This window comes from Bombus terrestris, chromosome 1, assembly GCF_910591885.1.
Source record: "Bombus terrestris chromosome 1, iyBomTerr1.2, whole genome shotgun sequence".
Classification (NCBI taxonomy): Eukaryota; Metazoa; Arthropoda; class Insecta; order Hymenoptera; family Apidae; genus Bombus; species Bombus terrestris.
The window spans coordinates 7,574,388-7,591,295 of record NC_063269.1 but is presented as its reverse complement, the minus strand read 5'-3'; the positions used below and the strand labels follow the sequence as shown (position 1 = coordinate 7,591,295).

General features: G+C 27.5%; 6 protein-coding genes across 9 annotated transcripts; 4 read left to right on the top strand and 2 right to left on the bottom strand.

The window, feature by feature from the left end:
• Positions 1 to 207: 207 nt before the first annotated feature.
• Positions 208 to 1,533, top strand: LOC100649126 (cytochrome c oxidase assembly factor 3, mitochondrial). 2 transcript variants are annotated; one of them, XM_003393267.4, is made up of 3 exons: positions 208 to 278; positions 637 to 714; positions 794 to 1,533. In XM_003393267.4, exons 2-3 carry the CDS (start codon positions 705 to 707, stop codon positions 1,084 to 1,086), a joined length of 303 nt encoding a protein of 100 aa, XP_003393315.2. In that variant the 5' UTR covers positions 208 to 278; positions 637 to 704; the 3' UTR covers positions 1,087 to 1,533. The 2 variants fall into 2 exon arrangements, with proteins under 2 accessions (XP_003393315.2, XP_048262112.1); XM_048406155.1 differs by lacking the exon at positions 208 to 278 and adding an exon at positions 374 to 516 and having other exon boundaries at positions 794 to 1,256.
• Positions 1,162 to 2,472, top strand: LOC125384605 (dimethyladenosine transferase 1, mitochondrial). Its single transcript, XM_048406124.1, has 3 exons — positions 1,162 to 1,792; positions 1,881 to 2,034; positions 2,189 to 2,472. Exons 1-3 carry the CDS (start codon positions 1,162 to 1,164, stop codon positions 2,427 to 2,429), a joined length of 1,026 nt encoding a protein of 341 aa, XP_048262081.1. The 3' UTR covers positions 2,430 to 2,472.
• A 506-nt stretch (positions 2,473 to 2,978) lies between these two features.
• Positions 2,979 to 5,071, bottom strand: LOC100647923 (zinc finger CCCH domain-containing protein 15 homolog). The gene is made up of 7 exons (XM_012310904.3): positions 4,877 to 5,071; positions 4,551 to 4,758; positions 4,122 to 4,360; positions 3,843 to 4,046; positions 3,543 to 3,717; positions 3,264 to 3,461; positions 2,979 to 3,194 (listed from the first exon to the last, which is right to left on the bottom strand). The coding sequence occupies exons 1-7, from the start codon at positions 5,060 to 5,062 to the stop codon at positions 3,085 to 3,087; spliced, it is 1,320 nt and encodes a 439-aa protein (XP_012166294.3). The 5' UTR covers positions 5,063 to 5,071; the 3' UTR covers positions 2,979 to 3,084.
• Positions 5,072 to 5,614: 543 nt separating this feature from the next.
• Positions 5,615 to 8,932, top strand: LOC100646852 (eukaryotic translation initiation factor 3 subunit E). 2 transcript variants are annotated; one of them, XM_003393248.4, is made up of 9 exons: positions 5,615 to 5,816; positions 5,883 to 5,999; positions 6,073 to 6,234; positions 6,404 to 6,526; positions 6,614 to 6,846; positions 6,941 to 7,058; positions 7,580 to 7,791; positions 7,879 to 8,116; positions 8,595 to 8,932. In XM_003393248.4, exons 1-9 carry the CDS (start codon positions 5,727 to 5,729, stop codon positions 8,622 to 8,624), a joined length of 1,323 nt encoding a protein of 440 aa, XP_003393296.1. In that variant the 5' UTR covers positions 5,615 to 5,726; the 3' UTR covers positions 8,625 to 8,932. The 2 variants fall into 2 exon arrangements, with proteins under 2 accessions (XP_003393296.1, XP_012166273.1); XM_012310883.3 differs by having other exon boundaries at positions 7,879 to 8,142.
• A 277-nt stretch (positions 8,933 to 9,209) lies between these two features.
• Positions 9,210 to 14,104, bottom strand: LOC100645618 (probable RNA helicase armi). The gene is made up of 7 exons (XM_012310890.3): positions 13,964 to 14,104; positions 13,025 to 13,870; positions 11,980 to 12,859; positions 10,980 to 11,833; positions 10,138 to 10,707; positions 9,817 to 10,062; positions 9,210 to 9,741 (listed from the first exon to the last, which is right to left on the bottom strand). Exons 2-7 carry the CDS (start codon positions 13,838 to 13,840, stop codon positions 9,379 to 9,381), a joined length of 3,729 nt encoding a protein of 1,242 aa, XP_012166280.1. The 5' UTR covers positions 13,841 to 13,870; positions 13,964 to 14,104; the 3' UTR covers positions 9,210 to 9,378.
• Positions 14,022 to 15,498, top strand: LOC125385155. Of its 2 annotated transcripts, XR_007224181.1 has the most exons (3): positions 14,041 to 14,174; positions 15,140 to 15,309; positions 15,377 to 15,498. XR_007224181.1 is itself a non-coding variant. In XM_048406134.1 (2 exons), exons 1-2 carry the CDS (start codon positions 14,022 to 14,024, stop codon positions 15,283 to 15,285), a joined length of 396 nt encoding a protein of 131 aa, XP_048262091.1. In that variant the 3' UTR covers positions 15,286 to 15,343. The 2 variants fall into 2 exon arrangements, 1 of the variants encoding a protein (XP_048262091.1); XM_048406134.1 differs by lacking the exon at positions 15,377 to 15,498 and having other exon boundaries at positions 14,022 to 14,174; positions 15,043 to 15,343.
• Positions 15,499 to 16,908: the final 1,410 nt, after the last annotated feature.

Below are 16,908 nucleotides of genomic sequence, written 5' to 3'. Positions count from 1 at the left end.
TATATATTACAGTAGAGACATTACGGCATGTATGCATACTAATAGAAATGAATCAATTAAATTTATGCTTTCTGTAATATCTATATTTTGTATTCGTATTAGTAACTAATAATCAAGCTAGTATTTTAAAAAAATGTTTTCTAACATAATGCTGTTTTGTATTATCTTAAATAAGCCTTCAATACACGCGCGCGCGCGTGTGCTGAACACGCAACACACACACACACACACACTCAGCACGCGTGCGTTAAAACTTGAAATAAACCAAATGATCGAGGGTAAGTGAAAAAAATCCAGATATGATATATTCTGTAAATGTGATTATTGAGTTTCTGTAAAAAAAATATATATTATATATAATTCTATATTTTTTCAAATATATATAATAAATAGTATTGAAAAATGTTTAAGTTAAAAAAAACTGTATTATATCATAACTTTTACAAAGTTTCCACAAAAGAAATTACATATAAGATATTTTGTTATTAATTAAGATGAAAGTACTGCTATAATTTTGTGAGTGAATACAGAATTTATATATATTACATCAGTATAGTAATTTTATAAAGTTAGGCTGAGCTGATAAAGGTTATGTGAAGTTGTGTTTTATAATTATGTAATCATTTCTTTTAACAGAAACAGAAACGCGAAAATAATAACCACAGTAGTGTGATTGTTTATCAAAAAAAGGAAAAATTTATACAATGCAATCTGGTGAATATTTATTAAGTGTTACATTAATTTTCATTAATTTCATCAAATTTTCTATTTATTTATATTAATTTTGTTACAGATCAGAAAGATAGTGACTTCATGCCAAAATTAGATATTGAAAGAGATAAAAGTAAATTAAAATATAGTGATATAATATATATGAAACAAGCAGAAGAAGCAGCTGTTCAAAGAGCATCCCAATATACAAAAAGACGTAACAAGTGTGCGAAAGCAGGTTTTGCTCTAGCTGGTTTATCTTTAGGAATTTATCTGTATACCATATATGCTGTAAAACAGGAAACATTTTTAAATGATCTATATGAACCTGAAAAAATAATTGAAAAATCTAGTTCAAAAACTAACGTCGCTTAAAATTATTTGTATTTGTATCATATGAAACATTACTCTTACCTACATATTATCTAAATACAAATAAAAAAAAGAACAATGGCAACTCTAAGGTTACCACCTTTACCAAGTATGAAAGATTTGTTAAGAATGTATAGATTGCATGCAATGAAACAGCTTTCTCAAAACTTTATCTTAGATCAAAATTTGTCAGATAAAATAATAAGAAAAACAGGAAATCTCTCTGATTGTCATGTATTAGAAGTTGGTCCTGGTCCTGGTGGATTAACTCGATCTATTTTAAAGCATCAACCAAATAAAGTAATTGTTGTGGAAAAAGACAAAAGATTTGAGCCGACGTTAGAAATGTTGGCAGATGCTTTTGCAGCAGTTAATGGTAACATGGAAATTATTTTTGATGATATAATGAGATTTAACATGACTAATGTTCTCCCACGAACTGAAACAAAAGCTTGGACAGATAAAAGTCCAAGGATTAGATTAATTGGTAATTTACCATTTAATATATCAACGCCTTTGATAATAAAGTGGCTACATGCAGTTTGTGAAAAAACTGGTCCTTGGGAATTTGGAAGAACTAGAATGACATTAACATTTCAAAAAGAAGTTGCTGAACGATTAGTAGCTCAACCATCAGATTCACAAAGATGTAGATTATCTGTAATGGCACAAGCTTGGACAAAACCAATATTACATTTTATTATACCAGGTATATTATTTTAGATCTTTTTAGGTTGTTTAATTTTTACATTTTTTGTTCATAAAAAATTTAATACACTTATTTTTGCTAAAAATAGGTAGTTCCTTTGTTCCTAAACCGAACGTTGATGTTGGTGTTGTAACATTTATACCTTTAACTATTCCACGTACAAAACACGAATTTACAATTTTTGAGAAAGTTACACGACACATTTTTAGTTTTCGTCAAAAATACAGTGTACGAGGTATTGAGTAAGTAAAGATCACCGAAAAATATTTTTACATTCAACATTTATCCTTTATATATTACTTATCCTTTTTATATTGATAAAAAGTAGTTATAAGAGTAATGAAAAGAATTACAGAATTCAGTAATATAATTCTGAAATTTCTATATACATTTCAGAACATTATTTCCTCTAGAATATCGGAAGGAATTCGGACAAATGATGTATAAACTTTCTGATTTGGATCCACAAACAAGACCAATGCAGCTTACAGTAGAGGATATTGATAAACTTGTTAGTGCATATAAATATTTATTAGAAAAGCACCCAGAAATAAGTTTTTATGAATATCGTGCATCACGCCGCATAGTATCATTATCTGATACAAAGGATATAGAAGTCGTGGAATGTACAGACTAAAATTTGTCTTGAAATCTTGTAAAATAAACATAAATAACCATAATTTTATTTTTGCTATACTTTTTTATGTTTACTTTTATTCACATATATCGTGAATGTTTTAATAAATCAAAAGAATTTATAAATTATTTAATATTTATACTGCTGTACGTGTAAATATTTTTGAAAATTGATTTGTCTCATTTGCCAGCCTCGTTATCACATTAAATTTTAATTTTACTAGGTTAACCTATCAATTTTAAATCCGCAATTACGTTATTAAAAGTAATTTAACAACTATTATTTTAAATACTTGCACGATTGTAACAATTTTATATATTTTCCAACTAATATCCTTTTCTCATAGAAACACTAAATGACTTATGAATGCAATAATAAAGAATTCGATTATATTTTTTATCGTAAAAAATTAAAAATCATAATTACATTAAAATACATTAATTTCAATTTCAAGTAATTTGCACGAGACCAGCTCTTTACATTACATTATGTGTATGTATATTGCTTGAAAATAGAGTATAAGATGTAAGTAATAATATACAAGATACATTACATTTTGAACTAGTAAATGTATGTATAATATTTTAATAATACATATATTGTAAAGATACAGAAGACACTGAATAAAAGGAAGAATTTGAACATGATATTTGAATCACTCTTCTAAATCTAAATCTTCTAATTCTTCTTCTAAGCCTTCTAAATCTTCCTCTTTAAATAGGTTTTCATTAATTGCTAATGCAGCTGCACCTTCACCAACAGTAACTGCCATAATAATATAAGCTATTAATCTCAAAATATTATTTTAAAACATTGAATATATTTTCTACAAACCAGTGGAGCCGCTTTCGTTATTTATATCCTTATTATTTTTCAACCGATCTGCACCAGCTACAGTTATTCCAGAAGTATCAATTTCACTAGCTTCAAGTGCGAGTCTGTCCATATCAAGTTCTCTATATTCTACTTTCTCTTCAGTCTCATCTTCCTCGCGAACATAACTAGATATTGCTTCGTCTCCATCGTCAATGCCTAAAAATATTTTCAAAATAAATTTTATACATATGCTAAGAGCATAAAATATGTAGGATATAAAACAATAAAGAAAAATACCATCTCCAGCTGCAAGCTCAGGATTAAAGTAGAACATTTCTCTGCCAGAAATACCAACTTGACGTCCAGCTTTGTAATCGTTTCGTCTTTTTTCTTCATCTTTCAGTGCTTGCTCTTTCTTTTCTTTTAGTTTTCTCTTTTTCCATGCCAAAAATGTCTCTAATGTTATTTTAGTCTGCCAAAAAATGTCAAACAAATTATACATTTTAAGAAAATATATTAAATACTAAAAATATTTATGAAATATAAATATAAAAGCTTATATTATATTGTTTTATAATTATTAAAATATATTCATACTTGATTTGCTCCCAAATTGGCTCTTTCTGTTTCAATTAAATCTTCTAAAGAAATTTCATCTTTTTTATCTTCTTTCTTTTTATCTTTCTTAAGGACAAAACCTGGTGGTAATGCATGCCTGTAGATACATTTTTGCCCCGATGGACATTCCCAAAACCAACCATATTTTGATTTTTCAACTGCTTCTAGGAAATGTTTACAAATCTAAAATTAAACATATTATTTACTTTCTCATTTTTCAAAAAAACTAGTAGCAAAATATTATGAAGTTGAGCGTACAATATCTGTAGTTGGACGATTACCACTGCCATGCTTCTTCTCAACAACTTCTTTCAATTTATCTTCATCCCATTTATCCATAGTATCAGTTTCTTTATCATCATCTCTCATATCACAGTATAATGAACGTTTTTCTGCTTTTCTTTCTATACTTAAATCATGAGAAAATTTGCATTTATCACCTTTTGTACATTGTCCTTGTTTAAAGAATGCACATACTACTGATTTAGGATCAGTTCCTGCAAAAAAGTAAATAATTATTATTTTGTTATGTTTTTTTTGTATTTATCTATAATAAAATAAAAATAATAAAATGATAAAATAACTGTGAAAATTAGAACTTATGCTAATGTAATATATTCAAATAATTCTTGATAATTGTATTATATCTTTTAACTAAGTGCTGCAATAACCTTACTCAGTTAATACCTTTATCTATTTTTTGTGTTTGGACAGGTTTAAATATGAGAGCTAATTCTTTCTGCTCCTTTAATTTTTTTTCTTTTTCAAGTTTTTTAATATTAGGATCTTCTAATTTCCGTGAATTAACACCACCTGATTTTACCTGCTTCTCTACTTGCTGAATAAATTTCTGTTGTTTGGCACCTTTCTTGTTCTTTATACCAAAAGTCTTATCCTAGAAGAAAAATTAATATTTAAGTGAAAAATATGACGAGTAACAAATCTCAGTACATATACATATTTAAAATAAAGAATATGGTATTTTAAGGTTATAAATGTTCGTATTTAAATACCTCAATAACTTTCTCCTTCTTCTTCTGCTCCGCTTTCTTACTGGGAGCAGGTGCCTTTTTGGGTGGCATTTCATTCGCTTTTCTGTATTTACGGATGGCAAATATAGAAAATTTAATAACAGAAGATACAAATGTACAGAAATTTACTTCTGAATCATGGAACAATTCATATACGTATACATCCATAAATGTAAATGTAGTAGTAACACGAAATGGACCATAAAATACATATTCTATATATAAGAAAGTGTGAACGATAATAAACGGACTGGACACATTAAACTTTTTTATTCAGCAAGTTCTCTTATATAAATATATTTATCCATAAATTTTATTTTCGAAATATTCTTTTTAATTCGAAATTTCCACCTCATCAAACATAAGTAGTAATTATAATACATCATCATTTAATTATTATTTATAAAAATATAAAGCGTTGATATAGTGTAGTATTAGACTCATAATAAAATTGTATAATAAAACTATGTTAAAAATGTATCTATAAATGTTATTATTGTATCTAACTCCACTTACCTTTTGATCATTTCATAATAAGTACTTTATAGCATAAATTAAAAATCGAATAGAATATTACATATTCCTTTACTTATTTGTTTAACAATGATGTTAGAAATATTATATTAATATAAAATAATTAAAGATATGTAATATGTTATAATACATCATTTGACAAATCATAGTACGTATAACGCAATCCATTTGTTGGGTTAAATCTTTCCGCTCAGTATATTCTATGTTCTTCGACGTTAACGTGAAGCGTGTTCAATTCCCTTCTTACCCGTAGATTGTGGTTAGAATCGCTTTAATCCGATTTTCTTTAAGAAACGAAATGGCGAAATTCGATTTAACATCACGTATAGGTCAATATCTTGACCGGCATTTAGTTTTTCCACTTTTGGAATTCCTATCTGCAAAACAGGTATAATAAAAAAAAAGAATATTGTTGTTTTAGACAGTTTGGTTATAATACACTTGTGCTTCGTAGATTTACGATGAGGACGAATTACTTCAAGCTAAGCTCGATATTCTTAGCAAAACAAATATGATAGATTATACAATTGACATTCGGAAACAGCTTTATCCTAACTTAGAAGTGCCAGAGGTACAAATAAATTTAATAAGTGATAATTATATGTTTATAAATAACAAGCATAATTTAGAACTTCAAATTGTAGGAATTGAAAGCTCGTCGTGCAGATGTACTACAAGAACTCGGTATTTTACAAAATAATGTGTCTGTTGTTGTACAACTTATGAATAATGAAGAAGTTATGAAGAAAATGGAAAACATGCGAGATTCTAAAGCATTGAACAATTATCTTACTCAAGAATCTGAGGTAAGTGAAATGAAACCACATACGGTATCTTATTTTTGTATAAATCTAACAAATTAACATAAAAAATATTAAAAAACATTTTTCTATCAAGTTTTTATGTATAGTATTTATGTATCTCTTATATATTTTATCAAATTTATCTTAATTTACATATATTATCTTTTTATAGTTTAGAGTGGAAATGATGGATAGTTTCGTGAAACTAGCAAAATATCGTTATGAATGTGGCAATTATTCTGTTTCTACATCATATTTATATTTTTATATGCTTATAATGCCACCGACTGATAAGGTACTGATATAATAATTAATTGTTTGATACAAATAGATTAATTTATATTATTTTTAAGATAATGAAATAGACATTTGTAATTTTTAGAATTATTTAAATGTACTTTGGGGCAAACTGGCATCAGAAATTCTAGTGCAAAATTGGGAAACTGCATTAGAGGATGTAAACAAATTAAGAGAATACATTGATAGCAATGTCATAGGAAATTCTCTTCAAGTACTACAACAAAGAACATGGCTTATTCATTGGAGTTTATTTGTATTTTTTAATCACGTGAAAGGCAGAGATTTAATCGTAGAAATGTTTCTTTATAGACCACAGTATGTGAATATTTTTATAAGTATTGTATTACTAACATAATGCACTTTAAGTATGATAAAGGATATAAAATAATGCTCATTTGTTGTTTTACAGTTACCTAAATGCAATTCAGACAATGTGTCCTCATATATTGAGATATTTAGCAGCTGCTGTCATCGTTAATCGTTCCAGACGATCTATCTTAAAAGATCTTGTAAAAGTAATACAGCAGGTTTGTAGTAATTCCTTATTAAAATATTTGGTAAATATCCACAAAGAAGGAGCAATTTCCGATTTTGTTAATTTTGAAATATGTTGTAAAGCTCGACATTTCGAATAACTTTTCCCTGTACATATAACCAGCGGTTTGTTTCAGTTTTCGATTTATATGCAAAAATATCCGGTTGTCCTGCCCTACTTTTCAAGCTGGTTTGGGTTAGTACATAGTAATATCAATTCGGTTGCTCAGTATTGTTTATATTTATTCCCGGTGATCGGAATAATATTACTACATGGTAATCCAACTCAGCTTAAAAAACAAAGCCGAGCGACCGGATATTTTTGCATATAACTCAAATACTAAGCCTGATCGCCGGTTACATACATAAGAAAAAATTGTTCAATATGCTAAGATTTACAATATATTTCAAAATTATCGAAATTATAAATGGCTCTCTTTTCGTGAATATTTACCAAATATTTTTAAATTACACATAATCTTAAGACTTATTAATTACTGTTTATTCTTTACAGGAATCTTATACGTATCGTGACCCCATCACAGAATTCCTAGAACATTTATATGTCAATTTTGATTTTGATGGAGCAAGACAAAAACTACAAGAATGTCAAACAGTTGTATTTAATGACTTTTTCTTAATTGCGTTACTGAGCGAATTTGTAGAGAACGCACGTTTAATGATCTTCGAAACATTTTGTAGAATACATCAATGTATAAGTATTGGGTATATAATAATTTTATGTTTTTAATTATGTACATTGAAATATTGGAATATATTTTCATAATTCATTAATACACTTTTATATTACAGAATGCTTGCAGAAAAGCTTAATATGAAAGCAGATGTAGCAGAATGTTGGATCGTTAATCTAATTCGTAACGCACGACTAGATGCCAAAATAGACAGCAAATTAGGGCATGTTGTAATGGGTGGACAACCCGCATCTCCATATCAACAATTAGTCGAGAAAATTGAAACTTTAAGTGTTCGTAGTGAAGCATTAGAAAATTTAATTGAACGGAAACTAAAAGCTAAGAATCAAGACCCTGTAAGTATAGTGTGGAACTAACTAAGGTCAGTATCATTCACAATCATTTTTCATACATCAGTATTTTTTCGCTCTTTTCAGTCACCTGATTAACTCAAAATGATTATGACTCTCTCCATCAAGAAATCACACTTTACATATAAATATTCTTAAATATTCATTCCTTTTTTACTAAATTTTTTTAATTATTACATAATTGCTTTCTTAACAATTACATTATTATATAATATACACTTCACTTTCATATAATGAGAATAAAAGGAGAGGCATATTATTCATTAATTTTTTTCAAATTAAGCTATTATACTAAGAATACACTGTAATTGAATCGTATCCTATACAATATTCAAGGTATTATCCATTCATCAAATCATTCATATATGCATAAATCAAAAGCATAACAAAATTTTCGCTCCCTAAATGTAATTCGTTTTCTTTTTCTTGTACACATTATAGCAAACTGTTTTATTTTTTGCAGTACCAAATCTCGTGGAATCTGGACTTATGACATCATGATGTAATATGCAGGGATATTGTTTAAAAACATCCAATTGTTTAATTCAACCCCAACCTAAAAGCGAAACGCGTGGAGCGACATAATTCAATTCTATGCATGTAAGCCGAAGCCAGAGTTCTAATATAAAACGAATATATTTATATTCATACATTTTTCTTTAAAAAATTAAATTGAATGAATAAAAATATATTTGTAAGAACATTGTATAAATATACGTGTGTACATTACAACATAAAAACCATTGTACTGTTTGTAATATGTATCGGCACATTTCATTATAAGAAACGTGTTAAAAAGAAGTATAATTCAGTAATTCTTTTTAATGTATCTCATTTCAAGTACCATTAAGTCAGTTCTCTAACAAAAGATTCCTATTTAACCTAAAAAATAAATATATTGTTTTGATCCATACAATGATATAAAGAAATTAGCAATCAAACTTATCAAAATAAATGGAAGTTAAAAAATATAAACTTATCATTTTAAAAAATTTTAATGTTGGAGATAGGTATTTTACATTAAAAATATCCATTAATTTATACGAAAATAATATAGTTTTCAACATACATATTCTAATAATATTAACAGTATCATTTATTTCTTTGTAAAAACATGTATGGACATAAAATACTGTATGTTAGAGAAAATGTAATTTTATGATTGAATAACAGATATTTCGGTAAATTAAAAGACTCGATATTAATGAATGTTGTCATGAATAATAAGTTGCTAATTTCATCAGTAGCTAATCATTTGTTTCTATCCAAGAATGTTCTATATCTTCGGAAAAACCGAAACTACAACCAGTATAAGAATCATGATTGATGCAATATATTAAAACACTCCTCCAATAAGGATCGTGGGCTAAAAGTGTAGGGTTTCCTAAAATGATAACCAAAGCACGACCTCGTGTAATTGCAACATTAAGTCTTCGAGGACATGCAACAAATCCAAGAGAGTGTTTAATATCTTCATTTATAAAATTAATTGAAGAGCGCACAGTTGAAATGATGATAACATTACGCTCTTGACCCTGAAATCCTTCAACACTACTAATTTTTGGTAATTCCACATCTAATTCCATGAGTAATTCACGAATTTGAAGAACCTGTTAAGTAATTAATGAATAAAGTATAAAATAATTTTATAGATATTTTTGACAAATTATGTTCAATTATATTACCTGTTTTTGATAAGGAGTTATAATTCCAATATCATCAGGTGAAATACCGCATTTATATAACTTTAGTAGATAAAGATATACTTGAGTTGCTTCTTCAGGATTATACCAGCTTGGATTGTCATCATCTTTACAATTTTCGCCATTTACACCATGAAAAATTATAGCTGGTGGTGTATCCTTTCTCTTTGGCAATTCAGTAGCTAATATTTGTAAAAGTCTGGCTTCTTTGCTTGTTTTAGAGGATATCTAAAAACATTAATTTTCTTAATTATCATGATATAAACCTAAGAAACGAGTCATCGATAATATAGATAAATGTACCTGTGCTTTTAATTCAGAATCATAAAATAATGAACTTGATAATTCTAGTATTTCTGGTAAACTTCTATAATTTATAACAAGCTTTGTAACAAGTCGAGGATCGTAACATGTTTCAAAGCCATTAGGATCTTTCTGGTAAGGAAAATGACGTAGCAATCGCGATAAAAATGATTCGTTTAAACCAAAATTCTTCGCTATTTCACTTTGTACAACTGGGCCAAGTTGTAGTGGATCGCCTGCGAGAATTACTTGCCCATAGTCACGACGAATAAAACTAAGTGGAATCATAATTTCTGGTTCTGTTGCTTGACCAGCCTCATCAACTAATATATGTGAAAAATGTCCATGAGGAAAGCCCATGTTATTTAATATTCCTAGTGCAGTACAGGTACCAATAGTAATTCTATGACGTCCAAGTATACTCATAGTACAATTTAATTTTAGTCCTACTCCATTATACTTTGGTGTTTCAATTGTTGTTTCATCTGCTAATTCTGCAGTAGCACAATATGGCAATAATTTACTAGGTATAGAATCATTACCCAAACAATGATAAGCTATGAGTCGTACCTAAAAAAAAGAAAAGTATTTAAATTAAATTTAAAAAGTTTAGAATTTATACTTTTATTGCGACTTTCAAATAAGATAGTATGTGTAAACAGAATTAATATAAAATGAATACTTATAATGAAAAAAATGAAAAATCAATACAATATCAATGTTAATTATCTTCAAATTTATTTGTGAAACTATTTTCGTTCTGTTATTATTATTTATTAAAAGTTTGAATTAAATCCACGTAAAGTTATAGTAGAGTGGGATTATGTAAATTTAATATATACCATATCACCAGGTTTAAGTATACCACTATCTAGAAGTCTTTCTGCTATAAGAGTTGCTGAACTATTAGATGGTGTTGCAACTAATAATCGACTTTCAGGTATAGTTGATAAAATTTGCAGAATTGTTTCACAAAGAGTAATGGTTTTTCCTGTACCAGGTGGTCCAAATATTACATAAGGCAATGGTCGTGCATGTCCTTTTAAAATATTTCTTACAGCTTCTTTTTGATAATGATTCAAATTTTTATTAAACCAAAGCAACTTTCGTTTTCGTACTTGTGAAATAATTGGTTGTAATTCACTATTATAGGAAGAAATTGATGTCTCTTTTGAATTTTGTATTGTTGTATTTATTGAATTTTTCGTAACATTTACTTCACTCTTTGTTTCAATACATTGTTTGTCTTTTACATCAGGTTCTATTGTAATTTCTCTATTTTGTTCAATAGGTTCAACATTAAATAATCGTTGTACAACTGACATTTTTGTAAATGATTTTGACATATTAGATTTATTACTTGTAGATGTAGTACTAGTGGAAGAAGATTCTGATGATACAGAATCAGTCCGCGGACGAGTTAGTAATTTAGAAATTGACTTATCTTTTGCTTCAAGTTCTTCAAGATCTAACTGAGATTCTTTTTCAATTACATGAGCGGGAAACAAAAAGTTCTGACCAAGACGATTTGTAGCCATATCAATTGCATTATGATAACGTTGTATGACTGATCGTGAACATTTAAATGTTACTTGACAATCTTCATAATTATATTCTTGATGAAATTGGCAATTGAATTTCAAAAAAATTTCCAAGTTTGTAACTTTGTGAATAAATCCTTCATATTTTAATTTTCCTATTTCGAACACCATTAAAATTTATAAATAAAAAAATTACAAAATAATTAAAATAAATAATAATAACTACTGATTAATATAAACATCAAACATATTATGGTATAAAATTTCATAATGTAATTTCATTTTAAATTTTATAACATACCTTGAGAACTATCCCATTTGAAAGATACTATGGCCCTATCACCAACAAGAAGAGAAGGACGTTTCTCTGCAAGCCCTGGCACTTCTATAACCAAATATTCTCCACAGTGTCTCATTACTGTGCTACTTATACTGTATTGTTGCATATTTATCGTTTGAGCAATTTCTTCCAGATATAATAAAGCATGAAACCGATCTCTATATGATTGAAAAGAAAGTCTATTTGACAAACAAGGTATAGCATTTTCTATATCATATTTACACTCAGTTTGTGATTTTCTTTCATTTATGCACTTTGATATTACATCCCAATAAAGCTTAGGAACTTTGTATATCACGTTTCGTACTTTAATAAATGATGGTGGTTTACATGGACGAATACCTGGAATGTATGTAGCTTCATTCCATTCATCTTGGTGTGGTACATAATTAGTTTTAGAACTACTACTTTTAGAATTTGACTTGCTTTGTATAGTTTTAGGTTTAACAGTAATGTTAAAAAATCGTCCAATTTCAAAATCTTTGAACTTAAAGATAAATAATTCTTTGCTTGTACCAATAAATTTTGCTGTACATTTAAATATATAAGTTAATTTATCAGAAGGATTTAATACTGAAACTGTATTAGGAGTAATTGGTTGAATTAATGTTAGTTGAGAGTGGCTTTTTTTAATCATGAAACAACCTTTACGCAATACATGAGTAGTATTACCTACATTTTCTATAGTAATTGTTAAATTTTTTTCCTCTCGCACATTTAAATCAATATTTATATTATCACTTATAACAATACCGCATTTATTTTTTACAAGTTCATTTAAATCCTTTTTTAATTTATATGAAGTATTATTTAATGTTGGTAAATTAGCTTCTTTAGAGACCTAAAAAAATAAATTTATTTTTAATAAAATTATATTTTACTAAACTTTTTATTATAAGTAATCTTTCTTGTTGTTATTAAGTAAAATTAATTGAAAATGCAATTTAATGTACTCTCAAAAATTAATTGTAAAACAATTATTTTCTGTCTCAAATGCTAAACTTGCCTGAAATATTGGAACCACAGTCAATGACCTCCATGTATAAAGTCCTTGATCACTCTCAATACTATCACTTATTACTTTATCACCAACACAAGGAATGTAACCAGATTCGCATGTGTTTTTATTAAATACAACATCCTTTTCGATAACACCAACTCCTTTAGTTGGATCAAAACTAGTTACAGTTCCAATATTTAACTTTGATCGTAGGGGTTGTATTCTTTTTATCTCTAAAATTTCTCCATTTAAATTGTAAGAAATTTCATCGATTTCTACTTCTGACTCTAATTGTAACCAGTCTCCAATTACAGGAATAAAATCAGATTGTACTTTATTCAAGTCAACAGTGATGTTGTCAGGTTCTACAACTAATAGTCGATTCTTACGTTCTATAACTTTTCCAATTACACATCGTGTTAATGTTTCTGGCTTGGTACTATCAATCTCAGAATGTTCAACTTCATTATCCCATGATCCATTTAATACAAAAATCTTTTTTATTTTGTGTTGTTTCTCTAGATTCTCTTGCTCTGGTGAGAGCAAATAAGAAACTTTATCACCTACTTTTAAGTTAATTATTGAAGTGTTTTTTATATCATAAACATAAAAGTCATCAACTACTATGTAATCTGTGGCAATAAAACTAATACTTCCTGTTCTGTAATAATTTGCATTAAAACTTTCATCTTCTTTTACTTCTTTTCTATACACATTTTCAATGCGAGCTATAACATTGTTTATTTCTTCATCTGGTTCGTCATTAATGGATGACCTATGTCCTATAGCATACTTTATAAGGGTACATATAAATGAAAACATATTTAATTTCTATTATATCTATCCATGTACCTATGAAAATTTATTTTTGTCATTAAAATTCACGTAAACATTGTATATAAAAAAGTATTTGCAACTTAAAAATTTCGAATAATTAAGATATACCGATCAATTGACTGGTATCTCCACTCTGTTGCCTTAATATAATCCAATTCTTTCCTTAATGATTGAACGCGTTTTAAGTGTAACTCTCGAAGTAGACGATCCTGTTGCTTTTGCTCCTGTAACTCGGATTTCATTTGATTCAAAATTTTCGAAGTTTGATTCCCAACAGAGGTTAGTTCTGAATCCTGAGATTCCGAAGCTCTTTGTCCCGGTGAGTGACTCAAACTTCCAGATGACAAAGTAGAGGAATTCATAATTTTATGAATAACTTGTTATGAGTAACGTTTCAAAATCACACATACTGTTTAATAATTTTCAAATTGTATAGATACAGTTCTCTCTTTTCTAAAATGGTACCACTCGTTTATATCAAATGTAGCAAACGCCGTTTACTTTATAAATGTATCAGAATATATATATATATATATATATATATATATATATACACACAGAATTTTAGCAGAATATATCAGTCTATAATCTATATGTATATTCAAACCAAACAAAATTATGTGCTTATTAATATTAACTGACCCTATTTTAATTGCAAATTATATTTAGAAGATACAAATTTTTTTTTACAAGACATGAAAATGATAAATTTCCAATCAGTTAAGATAAAAATATTTTATTTATATACATTATTAATGATGATTTTTTAACATAAAGTTCAATTCGTGAACTATATTGAGTATCTAATTTTTGACGATTAATACTCAAGTCATTACAGTAAATAATTAAAAACAATAAAAAATTTTGTTATAATTATTTTAATTATATTTTTATAATAACCCTTACACGTACTTAACACGAAAACAATGATCCTCCTAGATAGTTCTTTCAAATTTTTCAAACCTATTTCTAACAAAAACCCAATATGATTCTTCTCCCTTTTGCGTTTAATATATCCTTTATTTAAATTTAAAGTACGTCAATATTAAATTACCAAAAAGAAAGCATGAAAAAGAGCCGAGTAAAACAACTTAATGTTAGTACATCACAGCATGATTTTTTAGTAAAACCTTATGGATTTTGTTGTGATATCAAAGACTACGACCCACAATTATTCTCATTAAAAGAAGAGCCCGAGCCACTTTTTCCTTCAAGCGGTTCACTCGAAGGAGGACCTGATATTAAATTCCGCCTTCAAGAACATGACGACATCCAATCTTTCAGACAACGAAGTATCCAAAGAAATGCTCAACGAGGTGGACCTCGGAGTAAATATCGAAGTGGTCAACAAGTTATTTGGAGCAACCAGTCGTATGCCCAACCGTATCGACGTCGTAGGTACCGAACTCCCAGATCTGAGGGTACTGTAAAAGTCCCTGAAGATAGAAGTCAAGGTAGAACCCCAGATAGAAGTAGAGGCATTGAAACTTTGGGTGAATTAATGATATGTAAACGATGCAGAGGACCTCTCCGATGGTATTTAGAAGACGAAATAGCAGTTGCTCGTGACGTTATGATGAAGAGAAAGCAAGAAATATACAAGGCAGAAATGGAAAAGAACATTAAAATTGCTAAACAGAAAGGTATACGATTCGTCTCAATTATGCATATAAATTATTGCAAAGCATTTACAAAATTAAGTTTTTCTTCAATTACTTTATATATAGAAATACTAAAATAAGATGATTAATTTTGTTCAAGTAATGCTAAGAAGAAGTAATGTAAAGAATGCGCTATGGATATTGTGATTTTTCTTTTTTGATAATACAAATTTAGTCATTCATTTCTTTCTGGTACAAAAAGGTGTCTATTGAAAAATTGTTACATTTTTTTAAAAAGAATATTAAAGAAAATAAATTTTGATATATTTTTATATTATCATAGTTTTAATAAATTTAATTTGAGTAATCTTATTCCTTATGCACATCTTCAACAAACATTTCTTACATAATATTATTATATAGAAAAATTAAGACATTAACTTCTTTTATATAGAAAATAGAAGACGACGAAGGAGGAAGAAAAAATTAAGCAAATTTCATGAGAATACATTCAAAGGAGATATATTTATATAGAGAAGATACATGTGAAGACAAATAAAAAGATATAACATAAAAGAAAGAACCTAATATAACATTTTATTGTAATAGAAATGTTTACATAATCTCATGTTTATTAGAGAATGAAATACTATGAATACATTATGCAAAAATTACGTGAGATTGATTTCTTTTAATGCTTTAGTAATATCTATAACTCAAAATTACAAATATGCTTATATATATACATAAATATATGAAATTAAAAGTAAGTAAAATGATTATTTCAACATTTTTCATACAAAGGACATTTTCATAAATACTGAACTAAATTTTCATCAAATTTTTTCTGCAGCACACAATTTATTTCACTACATACGTTCATTAAAATTATTTATAAAGTTATACATAAAGTTATTTATAAAGTTTATAAAGTAGTATATAATTACACACATATATCAATACTGTTTTATTAGAACATAATTTATTAACATTTAAGAAACAGAAGAATTTGAATCCATAGAAATACCTGAAACCCCTCTTATTCTTTTGAAATTATGATTAATTTTAACATCAATGAACCAATCGTAACATATCTTAACATTGAACATTTTTCATTAATTCATAACAATTTCTTATTGTAAATTTGAAAAATAATCTGTTTCTTAAATGCCAACATATATGGATTGAACAATGTATATGCAGTTAATTTTTTTACACAGTATAAAAGTAATGTTTAGATTTCGTATTTACGCATGTTATTTTATCGCAAAAAAGCCATTTATGGAAAATCAGTTATACATATATATATGTATATCAACTATAAAGTATATTAACAATATCACTCTTAAAGACGTTTGATGTTATTATTAAACATTATTCAAATACGAAAACCGTACCTTTTAGATAAGAATGATCGGCTGTGTGCAGAAATGCGTAAATAACTAGAACTTA